General features: G+C 33.0%; 1 protein-coding gene across 2 annotated transcripts in view; it reads left to right on the top strand.

Annotated features, from left to right (window-relative positions):
* The window catches only part of LOC132702926 (dystroglycan 1), a 69026-nt gene that overhangs the window by 46031 nt on the left and 5267 nt on the right, over positions 1-17728 (top strand). For both annotated transcript variants that reach the window (XM_060671807.1, XM_060671798.1), the window contains exons 2-9: positions 8171-8442; positions 11057-11368; positions 11425-11722; positions 12125-12327; positions 12385-13385; positions 15620-15971; positions 16024-16242; positions 16297-16629. In XM_060671807.1, coding sequence (XP_060527790.1) covers positions 8200-8442; positions 11057-11368; positions 11425-11722; positions 12125-12327; positions 12385-13385; positions 15620-15971; positions 16024-16242; positions 16297-16629 — 2961 coding nt within the window. In that variant the 5' untranslated portion in view covers positions 8171-8199. The remainder of the gene's footprint in view (positions 1-8170; positions 8443-11056; positions 11369-11424; positions 11723-12124; positions 12328-12384; positions 13386-15619; positions 15972-16023; positions 16243-16296; positions 16630-17728) is intronic.

Here is a 17728-nt window from a genome sequence, read left to right as displayed (position 1 = left end):
CACACTTGAATCTTTGACGTTTTTGTCAGACAAAAATAAGGCATCTTCCACCCAACCATTTTTGGACCCAGCATGAAGAATTATTATGTGTTTTCCATGTGAAGTACACAGTAGTTACTGTTGTCACACCATTATTTTTTTACTGTGTCGTGAGTGTCGAACCACGTTTTGTCTAAATACACCATGGACCTATTTTACCCTCGAAATTTTTCAATTGTATTTAAATAATCCACCCTCCATCTTCTTTCACTTTCCTCTTGACTATCCCATTTGCAATAATTTTTCTTACAGTTGACTTCGAAATTTTGGCCATGTCTACTTTTTTTTATCGCTGCTCCTACTTCCCCTTCTGAATTTCTTATAAAACTGTAAACATTCAAAACAATTTGTTTAGCATCCGAAGACAAATGGATCCGTTTTTTTATTTTCTGAAGTAGTTCGTCTTCTAAATTGTCATTAGGTTGGACTACCAAATCCTACGTTGCTTTCCATGTCTTCTTCTAACAGGGGAACATCTGCTTCATTCCACTGTCTCCACATTTTAAAGTGTTAAACAACAGCAACCTTCAAAAAATGTTTAATTGTAAGATTCTAATAAATATCTATCTGTATTCTTATAAGGTACCTTTATCTACCGCGAATATAATCTATAGTCTTAAAAAGGACTGTTGTTGTTTACAAATCGAAGAACTATGTAGAAGACACAGAAATACAAGAAGAATGTTGTTAATCGAGAAGCACAGACAAAAATGATTATTTTGAAACTTACCTGTAAGATAAATTGAGTACAGGTACTTACCCTTTCCCTTTGAACTATCCAGTAAAAACAGCGTCTCAGTGTCAAAGCTCGAGAATCAGGTACATAAATACGTACTTACTGGAAGGATCGCATTGAAATACCTTCGTAATATATACGAACATATTGCAATTTAGATTAAACTCTTAAGAACAATACACATATCCTGATGGTAAAATAAACGCTTTTACTTATGCTTAATCAAATTTAAAACGGTGCATTTACGTTTCAAATAAAAATTTAAAGTTTCTACATATATTCGTTACGGTCCATCTCAGGCAAGACCTACTTATTGCAGAATAAACATCTGTTGTGATGGGTTTTACCATGGTCCTGCGAAGGTCTGCGGTTAAGGTACTGTAAAATATTTAAAAAGTCAAAGCAATAAATGCACTATATTTTTGGTCGTACAATATGAGTGAAACGATTCCTATTGCTTACAGATCCAAGCCTAAAATATTTTTAAACGAAATAAAATTTCAATATTTATATTTATTACCCTTTTTACAGTTCTTTTGAATGGCCACAATACTATTTCTACATACTGACATATCACTTAGATTTATTCAGTTACTCGGTCACTAACCAGTTAGAATTTTATTCATTATTGACTTATTTAAATAACACCTTCATAAAAATTATTCACTTTTAGTTAATAAAAGAATTTTTTTATCTACCTCTTGAAATAATTAGATTTATATTCACATAGCATTTGAATTGTCTTCTTTTGATAGTGTTATTGCATTAAAAATGTCTTATTATTTATTTTTTTACGCTTCTCGTTGTGGTTGGGGAAAAACAAATGGATAGTGATTATAAACGAGTAGATAAATTAGCCAGTGTATTTTTCTCCCCATCAACCGAATTTTCATTTGTGTTTTCGTTCATTGATATAGGCCCAGGGCGTTCTTGTTGACCAATCAAGGCCTTTTATCCCCTTGTATGAATACCCTTGTATGTAATACCCGCAAAGACTCCCAAAAAATAGATTTTCCAGGAATTTTAATATTTTAATGTCATTGATTTTTGTTACATCTTGTAGTAGGTTTCTCTCTGTTCTTTATGTAATAGTATATTATGCAACAAGTCTTATAAACGACACTTTACTCAAGAGTTTGTTCAGGGACGAGCGAACTAAAGCGTGCTAAACAGCGTGACAAACACCAAAAACCATCAGTGTTTTGAACTCATTGAAAACAACCGATCATTCTCAAACCCGAGACTAAAATACCGAAAACGTCCGAAGTGGTTCACGACTGTGTGTAATGAAGCTGGGAGACGTTTTAAAGACTATTTAGGGTAGAGATGAGAGATATGTTACTTTTTTTGCGTTGCGTCTTTAAGATAATTATATTAGTTTTTATCCTATTGTGATCCGTTCTATGGATTGAATATTCCTTTAATTATTTATAAAGTACTAAAACCCCATAGATACAATCAAGATAGATAGATAGCATTGTTTCCGTTTTAACGTGATTTTGATAGGCTGACACAATGTTGCCAGTACTGGGCATCGCTAGGACTTTTTCCGAGATTATTTTTATATATGTATTTTTATGTAATCAACAAAATATGTTACTAATATTTCATTAAACATTAACCATATCATCAAAAATACATCTTTAACAATAACGTTACAACGAATATATGTGATTTCATTTCATGTGTATTAAACAAATCTAAGACATGTTTTATAGGATCATGTACTTATTTTCTATTTTTGTGTGCTTAGTATCTATTGTAGATTTCCAAAGAACGGTCAAAGGTATCGGTTGTTGTTTTCATTATATCTAATAGTTTGTCAAATTTATTTAATTTTGCTACTCATAGTGTAATTATGAAAATTTTAATATTGTTACGATATACAACAATCTGACATCTGACATTGGAGTCGCTTTTAGTTGGTCGACTGTGCAACACTCCGCATTACGTATTACCAGATATGATTGGAATATCGTTTGCAACTAAAAAATAACAAAAAAAATTGCTTCAGGTTTTATCTTTTCAATACTGTATTTTGAAAAGAAATTCGTTTAGAATTCGCCTTCTTTTGTTAGAGAGGTTAGGAAACATCTTGTATAATACGACTGTAAATAAACTCTTCCTGAGGCGAACAAAATATTTTGAGCGTTTCAAAATATAAATCAAACGCTGCAGCGGCTCTATCGATCACAGAAGGAGAGACTTAGGGGTCACCGAGTTGTACGAACGAAAGTGCAAACGCCTGGGAATAAGGCAATTGTTTCACCTATCTCCAACATCCCATCTATTGGACAAATTTCAATTATAATTTTATAAGAAGATATTAACAAATGAAATATGTCAGTCAATTATTGGAAGTTAAAGGAAACTGATTTTGGAGTGGATTTTATGCACGTTTAGAATTTCATAAAACTGCCCTAAATCAGTGGCTCTTCAGCCTCCCTCAAGTTGGACGAATAATCTTAAAAAAACCTGTAAGCGACACTTTTTTTTTTAACTATTTTTTAATAGGTACTTCACAAAGTAAGCACACATTTACAAATTTTGCCCTAACTAAACATGGGACTAGTGATATTTTTTAATAAACGCAGTAACATTACATATATATATATATATATATATATATATATATATATATATATATATATATATATATATATATATATATATATATACCAAGTCAACAGAAAGTATGGAAATGATGCAATATCTCGAAAATTACATCGTTCACTGTCCAAAAACTGTTCAGTAACACACAAAATTCCAGCTTTCCGTTACTTAAGTCACTGGTTAAAAGCGATCTTATTTTAGATAGATTTAAAACGCTGACGCCAGTTCTGATGGCCACGTCATACCTAATACCTAATGGTCGCGTAGAAAAGTATAGTATGCAACACAGAGCCTCTACAAACAAACCTCTTCAGACAATTATTTATAAACATCTAGCGAGAATTCAAAAGAAAACTTCTGACGTTTTTGTGACATAGAATTAGAATCTGCCAGGTGATAATCTGGAGGTGATAATCTTTGGTGTTGTTGTATAGTTTCTTTATTTGATATTTAAAAGCAGTATTTTTCTTTTTTCATCAATTGTTTAATTTTTGAGATGTTCCATCGTTTCTATACATTTTGCGCTCGTGGCATATACGATATTTTGGACATAATAAGTTTGTCGCAGCCGTAATCAAGTGTTTCTATTTGCGTTCCAACCAATTTTGGGGTCGTTTTTGAAATGATTTCAGAACAGTAATTTCCATACTTGCTATTCAGTGGGAACTGGTAGAACCTATATTCGTGATTCTTGGTTTGGGTTATAAATTTATTAATAATTGTGAATAGTGACGAAGGTAGTAGAATCTTTATAAAAAATAATCAAGTATATTTTTGTTTAAGTTAAGTATTTAGTTAGAAAGATATACCCCAAATCGTTTGGGAATTGATCAAAATTCGCGCCAAACTAGTTTTACCGACTTAAAAACTATGCTGGTTCTAAATTCGATAATTATTGTTGATTGAAATTTTGTTAGCAAAAAAGGGCTTATAAATTTCCCCTGATTTTAAAAATTAGACAATTTCAAAGGATTTCAAAATTAATATTTTATTTGCCCATGGCTGCGACACTACTTCTGCCGTTTTTGGTCGCCGTATTCAATGGCAAAAGATGATATTGCAAGAGCTGGGAGAAATTTTCACTAGACACAAAATTCTAATGAGAGTGGTTAATACTCAAGCGTCAGCTGCAACTTCAATTCTCCAGTATCTTGTGGCTGTAACAGATGATTTCATTAATGAAGTAGGCCAAAAGAACAGTATTTTATTTTGTTATGATATTTTATTTTATGTGGCCGTCTTAGAGAAAGAACCTTCGCTTTAATTTCGATTGTGTTAAGTTTGTGCTCACTTTAATAAGTCGCGAGATAATCGCCGCAAAAAAGGCGCTGGGTTATTTTTTTCTTTTACCGCTGAGAACTGTGTTTATTTTCCAAGGGCTTTTATAAGCATTTGGTGGAAGATTCGCGAAGACGTTACATAACAATTTTATGTATAATTTATAGGCCAATATAAAAAATTCTATAACATTTTCTCGTTACTCTTTCCGAACAAAACGCTCAAAAGCGAAGTGAGGGTGGGTCCCTTTTGGGGTAATTTTGTGAGCGAAATCAGGCTTCCACCGGAGTACTCCTCGGTCCTGTATTTCGCTTCAATACCAACATTTCACAACTTTATAATTTTTTTCTTCTAAAATATCTAATTTTGCTATACTATGTATGAATTTTATTATTTTTTCAAAATTCGTTTTAATTTTGTTCTCGGACTGTTATTTATTTATTTATTTATTTATTTATTTATGACGATTATTTGTTATGTTAAGTGGGCCATTTTACAAAGAAAATCTATATCCGATACATAGAACGCGCCTAATTTTATAAATGAGATAAACACTTTTGTCCAATAAACATGTCTTTCCTCAAATTTTATTTTATTTTTTTAAATAACTCTTTACTGTACTTAATTTTAGTAGATCACAGGGACAGAATAAAATACTTATTTGTGGCGTTATTCTAAAGTTTATTTATTTATTTATTTAAGTATCCGCTAGGTGGGGCATTTTGTATTTACTATAAGTCAGCTTGTCGTTTTTTTGGCGGTGTAATTCGCAAATCTCTAAAACGATTTTTACTTCCAAAGTTTATTATGCTATAATTAATATCTAATTACATGGTCGTGGTCCGATTAAAGTAGATAGATTTTAGTAAGCCTGCGACAGTTGTTCCCAATTCAAAAACTGAAATGGAGAAGTGAAACCTATGCGATAAAGTAAAAATAAAAATGACGTCAATACGCAGCAAGTCCATTTGTTAAGCTGACCGTCGATTTAGTATAAATTGTTTAATTTGCACGAGAAACTTATGACTCTCGTCTAATTTCGATTCCGCGGATAGCCAATTTCAAAATTTCACAGTATATAATTACCGACGCCCTGGAAATTTTCCATGGGGAGAACTAAAAATGCCGTTAGTTTTGAGCTAAGCGAATAAATTGATGCTATTCAAATTAAATTAAAATAAGTTGCATTTAGATGAGGTGTCCACGTTTGTTGAAAATTAACTTCTTTCACATCAAATATGTTTAGTTGGTAGGTGTACTTTATATATAAAATTAGTTTTCGACTTTTAGAAATTCAATTAAATTTACCTTTGTTAATGCCGTACAAGATTATAACCTAATAGTAATCTTCGAGGTTAATGTAAAATTACGATGTTAGCTACAATTTATCTTAGTGCAGGGTGATCCTAATTAAAGTATTTTAACAGAGAACCAACCCCTACTTCTGAACTAGATGAAAAGCGCAAAATCAACTTGACAAATATTGACAACTATTTAATGGCAACATACTCATGGCTGGCGGCGAAAGAGTAATTGTTTTTAAAACAACCCGGTATCTGAAAAATATTCGTATATTAAACATAGAGAAACGAAATTTCAGAATGGGACACTATCAAGTGACCGATTGGTGACGTCCGCGTACCCGACTCCACTCGACCGCTTGCAGTGGCGGCGCAGAATTTAAATTTAATAAAGCACTTTCCCTTTACTAAAACAATTGCCTGAGAAATAAGAATAATCAGCTACTAAATATTAAAAATCAAGCAACATAAACACGCACAAAATAGAAACACGCCACTGCTGGGAGACGAAGACATTCGCTGGTTGCCTAGGCAACGGCGCCGGCCGACCGCAGCCGAACAATAGCAATCGCCATGTGCTGTCCCATTCTGAAATTACGCGCACTCCGTTTGAGAGCAGTGACAAATTAAGATTTTTTTCGTTTAATGTTTTTTGCTCTATCTCGAGTTGAAAAGTGGTGGCAGGTATTGGAAAGGCTCAACACATTTAAGGCTATCAATCATCCTGTGAAAGCATTTCCACTTTATGGGTTGTTAATTTATTATTTAGGATGCCAAACATTCATGATCTAAATAAAATGTTGTTATTTATCTTTATTCTTATTTTTTATTTATTTATAGCGTGTTTGTTCATTAAAAATTAGGTTTAGCCAACTAACCAAAACTAACCAGTTATTGAAAACTAACTAATTTTATCAATTATTGAATTATTTATGTAGTAAAATGTGTATTGACATAATCAATATTTTTCTTCATTTTTCAAAGAAATTTCCACAGGCTAGTGTAATACTTTTTACAAAACTTCTAAATTCCTCCTTGCGTTGGTTTTTGCTGAGTCGAACTTGCTAACGTTTCGCTAATCATCCTGTTGGCTTCTTCAGAGCATGGCTGAAGCTGGTTCGCATTTTACTCTGTACCTGCTTATATATTGTTTGAGGATGGCGAAGCTAAATGAGGGGCATAGACATCGTCTCGGATGACTGATTCCCAAATTGGTGACAGATAAAGAGTCGCGGTTAAGGTTGTTAAGTTGTTTGTAGATTTCTATAGACTGTGGGATTTTTCGTTGGTAGAAGAATTGATCGCATGCAAGAATTTTAGTTTTATCGAATAAAATATTATGTCCGGTTTCGTTATTGAGTTCGGCAACTGCGGATGAGTTTATTTGTCTTACTGTTAAGGCTCTGTCATTTTATTTGATTGATTAGTTGATATTTTTCGTCCGGTTCGTATTCCATTTCTTCTAGACACTATAAATCGATGAATTTAAACTATTTAAAATGGTTGGCAATCAAGAGACTTCAATCAATCAATAACAAATCATTATGTACATAGTACATACCTAGAGTTTTGTGAGATAAAAACAAAACTTGTTTTCATGGGAATCTTGATAATTACAAATAAATTATTCCTGCAGATGTTTTATTTATTTCTTAAATGGCTTCCAGAATTTATAAAAAAATTAATTGTGTTTGTTGAAGTTACTAATATCATTGCATTAGTAAAGGCGGTTTCAATTTAAGTAGTATTTAGTTGTAATTCTGTAGCTAATTTCTGATAAAAGTGATAAGTTATACACAGATCTAATACTGAAATCCCCCGTAATAACACCTCCGTAAGCAGCTCTTAGACATAAATATCGAAACTCCAAACCTGGCTGCGAACGGGATTTTTTTTCTCACTCGGGACAGCAGATATGCCGAACCAAGCGCCATTTGCATCATTTATTTGTTCCTCGTTCTGTAATTGGGTTGATGCATGTTTTGCATATCCCAATAAAAAATAATTAACACATAAATTGTCTTTTATTGATTTTTAACTGCCGTGATTTGGAGCAGGCTCGTCGGACGAATACGGAAGAGACTAACTAAATCGTAAACCGCTTTTTGGGTTCGTTTTGGTTTGCAAAGTGCTCTCGTGTTAATTCGTACCCAATTATGTCTACATAAAAAAAAGTGGTAATAATTTCTGGTTTTTGTTTCAGATATGTCTTTATAAACATTTCGGTTCAACATGTTTGCTGGCATTTCGAACCCTTCCTGTACAGTAATTCTGTTGTTAACAATAATTTCATCGATTGACGAAGTAACCTGCGAGGATGGTTTTACCTTTGATTTTCCGGAAAATGTAGCTGCTGGCATTACCGACATTTCCCGGGAAATCTGGGCACCCGGAGAGGTGACGGCATTGGTTGGCAAATTGTTCCATTTCGTATTGCCTAGGAATTGCAACGGAACGCACGCGCAAGGATTTGAGGTAAGCCTTTAAACAATTATTTGGTTCTCCTAATAATTTAAGGTTTATTTGCAATATAAATTAAAAAACAAACCAAAATGTAGAAGTACTTTTAAAAAAGATAAAAATTATTATTTTTTATTGACTACGGCCCGAGTTTGGTTAGATGGGTTTTGTCCATTGTTATCAATCAAAGTCATCCCGGTAAAATACTCGCAAAAATTAATCATTATGTACATAGTTTTAGATACCCTTATTTTGTATCAAATTATATTACAATTAACGGGTCAACGTACGATCGATTAAGTGATTGAGTGAGTCAAGGTCACACATTTTCTCTTCTTCTTTTATGACTTGATGCTTTCGGTTAGTTCTCTGGTACACTTTCTCGATGGCTTTTTCAAACAGATCTTTTATTTCAAATATCGTGCTGTCTTGCTCCGAAACTAACTAACTAAAAATAATCTTCCTCCGAAAACCTTCTTTTAAAAATCACTCTCCAATTGTTGACTTACCTTATTTATTTTCTTGTCCAGTAATAGTGTACACAGGGCCGTTGTGTAAATTTTCAAGATTTTTATTTAGAAAGATAGGAACAAGTTCAGGATGCAGGATGCAGGATGGTGTACTTTAAGTATTATACAGAACTCGCAACTTTTATTAAATATGTGCAATAGAAATTTTATATAAGAGTTTAGAAATAACTCATTGGTAAAACACTGTAAGTATAAAAATAAAATAATACACCCTAAATTTATATCTTCTAAATTACTCTGCGAGATATAAAATACTGCGGTCTATATACAGATGAATATTTAAACTGATATGAACGGTAAATAATATTTCAAATAAAATTCTCTCGATTTTTTTCTTTTTCGAAGAAACTTTCACAGGCTATTGAAATATTATTTATTAATTTTATTTCCTCCTGGGGCGGTTGGTGATAAATCAAACTTGCTGATGTTCCGCGAATCATCCAGTTTCAGCTAATTTCTGAAGGAGCTAACAGGATTTTAGCGAGACGTCAGCAAGTTCGATTTATCAACGACCGACGCAGGAGGAACCGAGAAGACTTGTAGATCTCTCAATGATCCCGTCTATGTACGGGGTGGACCACACTAGTTGTTTTCTTAATCTTATTTGGCGAGATAGAAAATTTTGAGAGTCCGTTTCTGGCGCTCGAATTTTATGAGTAACTTGGTCTTACTCGTACTCAAAAATTTTCTTATCAAACACTCTATACGTTTTTACATATTTAAAAAAAAATTAATTATATATACATTGTATTTTGCCATAAGGGTTATGGAAATATTTAGCGTTTTGTGGTTACGAATTGATGGTACTCATCAAATCTGTATTAATTAATTTTGTTTGCCTCATACAAAGTATTCAAATAGTGTGTCCAATTTTTAATAAATATAACTAAAGAGGTTATTTCCTAATTTGGAAGAATCGGCACACGGCATATACACCACACAATAACAAAAAAATAAGTCTGGGAATGTGGAATTATCTAAGTTAAAAAAAAATCTCACAAACTCTGTGAATTTTAAATTTAACGATTAGTTTTTTATTGAGTAGGTTGACAACTCGTCATTTTTAGAGCATCTCATGATATCGATCTCTGTTTTATTTCGTAATAAAATGATGAAAGTTTTGCCTTGATATAGAGAGATATTTGATAACTGCGCTTTTCCCAGAAAAATATCCATTGATTGTTGAAATTTATTTTTGAAATAATGAATATTTTTTGATGTTTGAATTTATGAAATTTAAAAATGAATGAGATTTTTAATGGCACCGAAACGAGTGTAAATAATATAATGACGCTTAAGGGCCTTTTGGTGACGTCATATTGAAATAAACAGATTATGCTTGCATCAAAGACATAATATTCAAATGAGAAACGACAATTTATTCATAAAATGAGTATAACCCCAACATAAGTATTTATGGTTTGGTTTGGTTCCCAAGCTTGTGGCGATAAAAAACTGATTTTCCATGATTTGGTTCAGCCTGTGCGATGTCACAGTAGGTGTGCCTTACCTTTGAAAACTGAAGTTGGGATGATCATAACTGGCAATCCTACACACTAAACGGTCCAAAAGCTTTTAAAATATCTGTTTAATTAATATTTAGAAACAAAACGCTTTTCAAATCGTAAAAATCACAAATTTACAACCAATTCTACCAACGCCCAATCATGTGCCATTAGAATATGATCAAAGGGCCACCCGGAAATATTAAGGGCTTGTCTGATGGATATAATGTATCGGGCTAGCAGTTCCGCGCCGATGGATCCTAGCACAACTATTTGTTTAAAAACATAAATGCTTTTGGAGCTATTTTGCGCCAGTAATTACTCATTAAATTAAATTGTATGATGTCAATTCACTCTGCCATGACACTCTGCCGTTGACAGGTTCACTTTACGATAAAAGGTTTATACAAATCTGTGTCCAAAGCACAGGGTATAAAATATTTCCAAGACATTTTGATTTGAGGAAAAAAATCGAGTATATTTACTACAACTTTAAATGACATCTATTTATCAGGTCGTTAGCTACCCAACCTTAATGAAAGATTTATATTAATTATATAGCAGCATAACACCATTACATTAATTTTGTTATAGGTAAAGGCACTTACCGGCAAATACCTCCCATCGTGGCTTCACTTTGATGCTAAATCTGGGGTGTTCTTCGGAATACCTTTGACGAAAGACATAAAAACATTAAGGCTTGCCATCAAGCAATTACCACAGAAACTACTATGTCAAGAGTTGGTTATAAGTATAGTTAAAAACGAGCGACAGCTAGATACATGCTCGTCCAACGAAGACGTAACTTCACTAACGATTCTTCTGGACAAAGATTTGAACGCTATTAAACCCAAACAAAGGGTAGCTGCTGTCAATAACATTGCCAAATTTTTTGGATTGCCAATTGTAAGTACGATAAAAATATTCACTTGCTATTGGCTCACCTGCCGAAAATATTTAAGGGTGCCTTTACACTCGATGAACAACATGAAAAAGATGACATTACCGAGAGTTCCATCATCTTGGCGGGTCCGGGAAATGTTCAGAGTCGATCGACAAAAATCAATTCCATAATAAGAGTCCAAGTCGGTTGCGACGGACGACTGTGGGAATCGGTTATTCCGCTTGTCCATAATTTAAAACAGCAGGCGATAGATGGCACTTTATCCGAAGTTTTGGCGTTGCCAGTTATTGGTTGGCGTATCAGGACTGTTGCCCCTTTTAACTCTCGGATAAGGAGAGATACAATTGACGATTATGGTAGGACGAAAATATAGCTTTCTATATCTTATACAGTGTGATTTACGTGCTTAGATTAATCGGTCTTTGACAGATTTTCTGGTAATATTTTTTTAAAATTCATTGCTAAGGCGGGGATCGCTCTGTATAGTGTTATCTACCATGTTGCTATGTTTAAATATCTAAGATGTAGAAATAAAAACAGATTTCTATACAAAATGCGGTACTTAACGTTCTTCATATCAGTGTTTGCTGGTTTAAAATGATCTTTTTAAGTAATATGCACTTTAGCAACACAAGCTTGTAAGTTTGTTGCTGCCAATTTGCATTAAAATTATCTACATGTAGTTCTACAATTATTGTTGCTCCAGGTACCTTTTCTGTTGTACATTGTACCTATTAATCAATGAATTTGTTACATAGGCAGTGGAGATTATGATGCCGACTATTATGACGACGACTATGATGATGAAAATGAAGATGATGTTGAATCCGTAAAACCCAGCAAATTCACAACTTCTCCAACAATTACAGAACGCATCACTACCTTGGCGATAACAACCACTCATCCCCATCGACATCACCATGGAGAAATTAAACCAGATGATGAATTTAGTAATATTTCGGTATGTCCGCTATATTGAAATGTAATCTATTCTATGTGGTTGTATTTCAAACGTTAGGTTATCCAAAGTCATCCGCTATCAAGTTCCAGCAAAGACTCGTTTCAAGAAGAACTACCTTCAACTTTGCCAACCTCCACATCGAGTACTAGCATACCATCAACACCAATGTCTGAAAAAACCAAAATTCCTAAACCTGATGAGGCATTGGAATACGATGATAGTGACTATGATTGGGCTTATGACAGTGAAGATAATGACGATGATCCAGCTGAAAGTGAAACTACCATACCGAAGCTGGAAAGTAAAATTACAGTTTCAAACCTTCCAGAAGAAACTAGTCCCTTTACTGAAATTTCCGCAACTTCCACAACGAAACCGACAACCTTGGAGTTTAAGGAGGAAATTGTGAACGAAACTGTAGAAAAAGCGAACCTAACTACCCCTGTTTTGGTTTTCCTACAGACAACTCCGGCAAATGAAAAGCGATATTCCACTTCATTTGAGATCATTGATGAAACTGAGCCTCCCATTATTTTTACTGAGACTACTACTAGCAATCCGACTACAATAATCACTTCTTCAGAAACTATAATTCCCTACATTAGTTCCTCAAATGCTGCAACAACTACTACTACAAGTACAACTACGACAACTACTCGTTCAACCACAGTACACTCTGTAGAAAATGCTACAGAAATTTTGGGATCTAGCACAGATTACACAACTACTTTATACGAACCTACTGTGAAATCCACAACAACAAGACAAGTATCTTCAACTTCTATTCCCAAATGGACAACGGAATTATATGTAACTGAAGTTATAGAACCCGCCAATAAAATTCCTGCAAGAAACTACAGGCCGTACATCGAAAATCGGTTACAGTACTTGTCAGTAACCGCAGGGAAAATATTTAGATTTGTTATACCGAAGAATACCTTCAAAGATGCGGAGGACGGTTATAACCTCACTTTGCAAGTGCTAGATGGCAAGGAGCAACCGTTGCCAACAAACGCATGGATTCAATTCAATCCACTTAGGAAGGAATTGTACGGACTGTGAGTAACAATTTTCAATTTTCCTTCTTCTTTGTCAATGTATTTATTATTCCCTATAGGAAACTGCTATTATTGGACTACTTTTTATGTGACATGCGTAACTTATAATTGGTTATTTCTATAAATTTGTACGCTACGGGATAATTTCAAGCTAAATGCTTTTTTGAGAGAAATATTATAGATCTTTGTAGAATTCATTAGCGAATACAATATTTTTTTAGTGTACCCCTAAGTCAAAAACCTCAACAAATCTTAATCTTTTCAATGATATGCCACATTCGCTAGTTGTTTAGCTAAATGAAAATAAAATTCTGTATTTCTGCTGTCTGCTATTTAATTATTTTGAGTGGTAAATCTGTATTTATTAACAAATATGAAGTAGTCTAACATCGCATACATATTTTAAAATGATACAACTAAATAGTGCCAATTTTTCAAGACAGAAACATCTTGGAAACTGTATATTTCCAACAGGGTGGTGCTCATAATGCCAGTCAGTAGTATTACATAGTCACAGACAGGTCGATTTGGGGGCCACCAAATTCTCCTGATTTATCGATTTTAGAGTTTTCAATTACCCTTATTAAAAGAAATATTACGAAATAATTATCATACTGTAGATCAATTAACAGAAGGTACTATCAGAAGGATTTATCAAATACGACCATGTTTTGAATACCTTTTTTAAATGTTTGTTTTATTATTAATGCTTCTTTGGTTTGTTTTATTATATTAAATTTTATAATATAATTCAGAAAACTTGAAATTATTTGTATATACAATTTCTGTAGAATGAAAAATTCATTACAATAAACAAATTCATGGCCATTTTCGACTTGCTTAATTTAAACATTTCTACTTGCAGTGCCAAATTTAAGTTGGCTTGGCCTACTTTGTACTTAACATTTTATAATTTTATTTACTTTAAATAATATGTATGGATTGGCATGCGAACCCAAATGGCATAGTGAAAATCCCAATGGATGGAATCCTGTATTACATTTGCAAATAATTGAACTCCACTGATATAAACTTAAAGTACTATTAAAGTATAGTCAGAAATTCTGCCCACTTCATAGTTTAATTTGAAATTTAGAAGAAATGTGTATCGGGTGGGATCACAGAACCTGTATAAAATATGAAGTATATTTAATGCCAAACATAGTTTGGATTAATGTGCTTTACATACATTTAAATTGTTATATTGTGATGTTTGGTTTTCGCGGACATGTGACAATTTTATTAACTTTTTGAATTTTTGAATTCTTCGGAGATTTCTAGATATATTTTGTATATAATGTAACTCAAGTCTAACCGTTGCTGACATATTTTGAATTTTATGTCAAAAATCACATTTCCAGACCTTAATATAACCATCAATTTCTCTAACTGACACCCTTTGTTATATATTTGAGGTTGATTTTTTTTCTACTTTAGTGTTTTAGCGCTCTGTGTTGACATTTTATAAATAAAAATATTTTTTTTTATAATTATGTCTATACAACTTTTTTCTAAATTGTGAAAATAAATAATTGACAATATACTTACAGTAAATAACATATATAAAATAAATGTTTATTATTTGCATCATTCAAATAAAAATATATAAAAATGTGATTTTTTTATGAAACTCCCATTTTTATTTCAGCTTCGGATTCTATATCACGAAGACGACACGTTTTATCCACAGTTTTGTTTTGGTTAATAGTTTGGGGTTGTGGGCCATGATTGGTTTTATTCAACGGTTTTTTTTATTCAGTATTTAGAAACATTTGTTTTTTGGTCAAATGTATAATTCTCAAGATATTCCCACGTTTCCATTATTTTTTGACACTTGATATGAAATATCAACTTAAAATAAGAAAGTTGTTACTTGTCTATGAAAATACAAACGTCCTGGATGCATAACAATATATTTTAAAAATATAGGTGAATCCAAACAACTTCTGAGTTAAGTTATTCTTATTTTAGTTTTCAGGGCTCTCTATCAGTGATAACAAATTTGATGGTATTTTTTGTGTAGATCTAGATTAGTTACATTCTAAGTTACAACTGAAAGTAAAATAAAAACTGGTGATGGTAACTCCCGCCAAAAGTTGTCATTGTAACAAGCAGATCAACCATATTCAAATTTGGTAGTAGGTGTGAAAGATACAGTATGCTTACCCTATCAAGTGTTAACAGTTTATATAAGAACATCTTGTTTTTGAATTTTAAAACCTTTGATTTTTCAGTCCATTAGCAGAAGATGTATCAAACTGGGTATATGTTGTTCGAGCCAGTGACAAGGAGGGTGACAATGAACAAGATCAGTTAACAATACAAGTCCAGCAGCACAAATTAGAGCGGGTAGTTAACCACGAATTTTCTATGATCTTGAGAATTGAAAAACCTCAAGAGTTTCCTCATTATGTAGATTGGTCCCTAAAAGTGTTAAGGGCGTTAGGCAGAATCTATGCCACGAATATGTCTGAAATAACTGTGAGACACATTAACTTTACTAACGATTTAGTCACGTTTACTTGGTCCAATGATTCTCTTTCTACAAATCATTGTCCTAGACACGAAATTGAAGAGCTGTATAAGGTAATAGTATCAAATTTTCTAATTGAACCTATAATAAAATATTGCCTTGTAGATGCTAACCGCCAACGATAGAGGCGATCCTTCGAGAGAACTAAGTCTGATATTAGCACCTAGTTTACGAGTGAAAAAAGTAACATATCATGAATTGAGTATTTGTAGACAATCGCCGCCACCTGTCACACCTAGCACAAACTTCTCGCCCATCTTAAGGAACCCCGTCGATAAAGTTAATGCTACTTTGGGAGAACTTCTGGTGTTTAAAGTCAAAGATGTGAGCCAAAAAATTCAACTAACATACCTATTTTCTATGGTGTCTCCATTGTAGGATACATTCTATGATCCCGAAGATGTCGATCCGTCTATGCTAAACATAACCCTACTGTCTTCCGATCTACAAGCGATACCCCCGACGAATTGGCTTCAATTCGACAGCAAGAATCGTGAATTTTACGGAATTCCAAGGAAAATCGGCAGGACCGAGTACTGGTTGGTTTGCGTCGACAGCGGCGGCATGAGCGCCAGAGACGGCCTGGAAGTAATTGTAAATCCGGCCGCCAAACGACACTATAACGTTGAATTTAGTATGACGATTGATGTGCCTTTCGATACTTTCTCTTACAACGCCGGCATGCAGAAGAAGTTTGTAGAAAAACTTATGGTAAGAATTTTATTAGCTCTTATGTCATTCTTTTATCGGTATCAGGATTCAGATCAAATCAAGTAGGCTGTTACAGTGTGGATGGTCTTGGCAGTGAATCTAAACTGTAATGGCCCTAGTATGATAGAAAGGTCAGCAAGTGAGGGAAATTTTACAACAGAAAAGTGAGGCTAGCAATGGCGATTCTTGTCTTTGTCTTGCCCTAGTTGTTAAATTTTTAAATTTTTGAACTTCTTAAAAAACCTTCGCAAAAAACGCATACAAATTGATACACTTGAATTTCCGTTGCCTTTATTTGAACTATATCTGTTATAATCTGCATAATTCAAATAAAGGCAATGAACTTTAAACAAATAGTTTTATATATACCAATGCCAACATAATTTCATTTTGGTGTTTATTAATAAATGTTTTTTTAAATAATAAATTTTATATACATATACATAATTGCAACGGTGTGCAATTAATTTAATTTAATTTAATTTTTTTTATTAATAAAGACCAGTATGAAATTATTAGGTATAAAATAGTCAAAATATATTACAAAATGAACAATTGAAATGATTTCATAAAACTCAAACCGGTAAATCAATCTCTTCTTACACTTATCTGCCATTAGTATTAAAGTGTAGGACAAAGAAAACAAGCCCATTATCGCCCGTCTCCCGCTAAATAAAATTTGCCTCACAAGATCGATATTCAGTTTAGATCAGGTTTACTGGCTTTTCTTGAAGCATGTATTGTAAGGGTGCCAAACACCCTGTTCAGTTACCATGCCGATATAAAGTGTACTGGTCAAATTCTCAAGTTTGTATTAAAAAAGTCATCAAAAAAGCATCAATCTGACAACTGTAAGCTGTAAAGTTGTTGATGGAGAAGAATAACCAAAACAGTCGAAGCAAAAATAAGGTGCAATAACTGTTTTCATATTTTAAATAATAAAAAATAAAGGTTATCTGGCGCCTTTAAATGACCACAAAATTCTGTAATTTTTTTTTCACTAAATTTAACGCATACGTATAGTTTTGCAGAGCGTCCGATGTTATTTACTTATACAAAAATAAGAAAGTTATTGGCATTTTTTAAATATTTAGAATGT

The sequence above is a fragment of the Cylas formicarius genome, unplaced genomic scaffold (genome assembly GCF_029955315.1).
Source record: "Cylas formicarius isolate icCylForm1 unplaced genomic scaffold, icCylForm1.1 PGA_scaffold_10__41_contigs__length_53128322, whole genome shotgun sequence".
Lineage (NCBI taxonomy): Eukaryota > Metazoa > Arthropoda > Insecta > Coleoptera > Brentidae > Cylas > Cylas formicarius.
The sequence above is the reverse complement of the archived record's forward strand: the minus strand, read 5'-3'. Positions and strand labels throughout refer to the sequence as shown.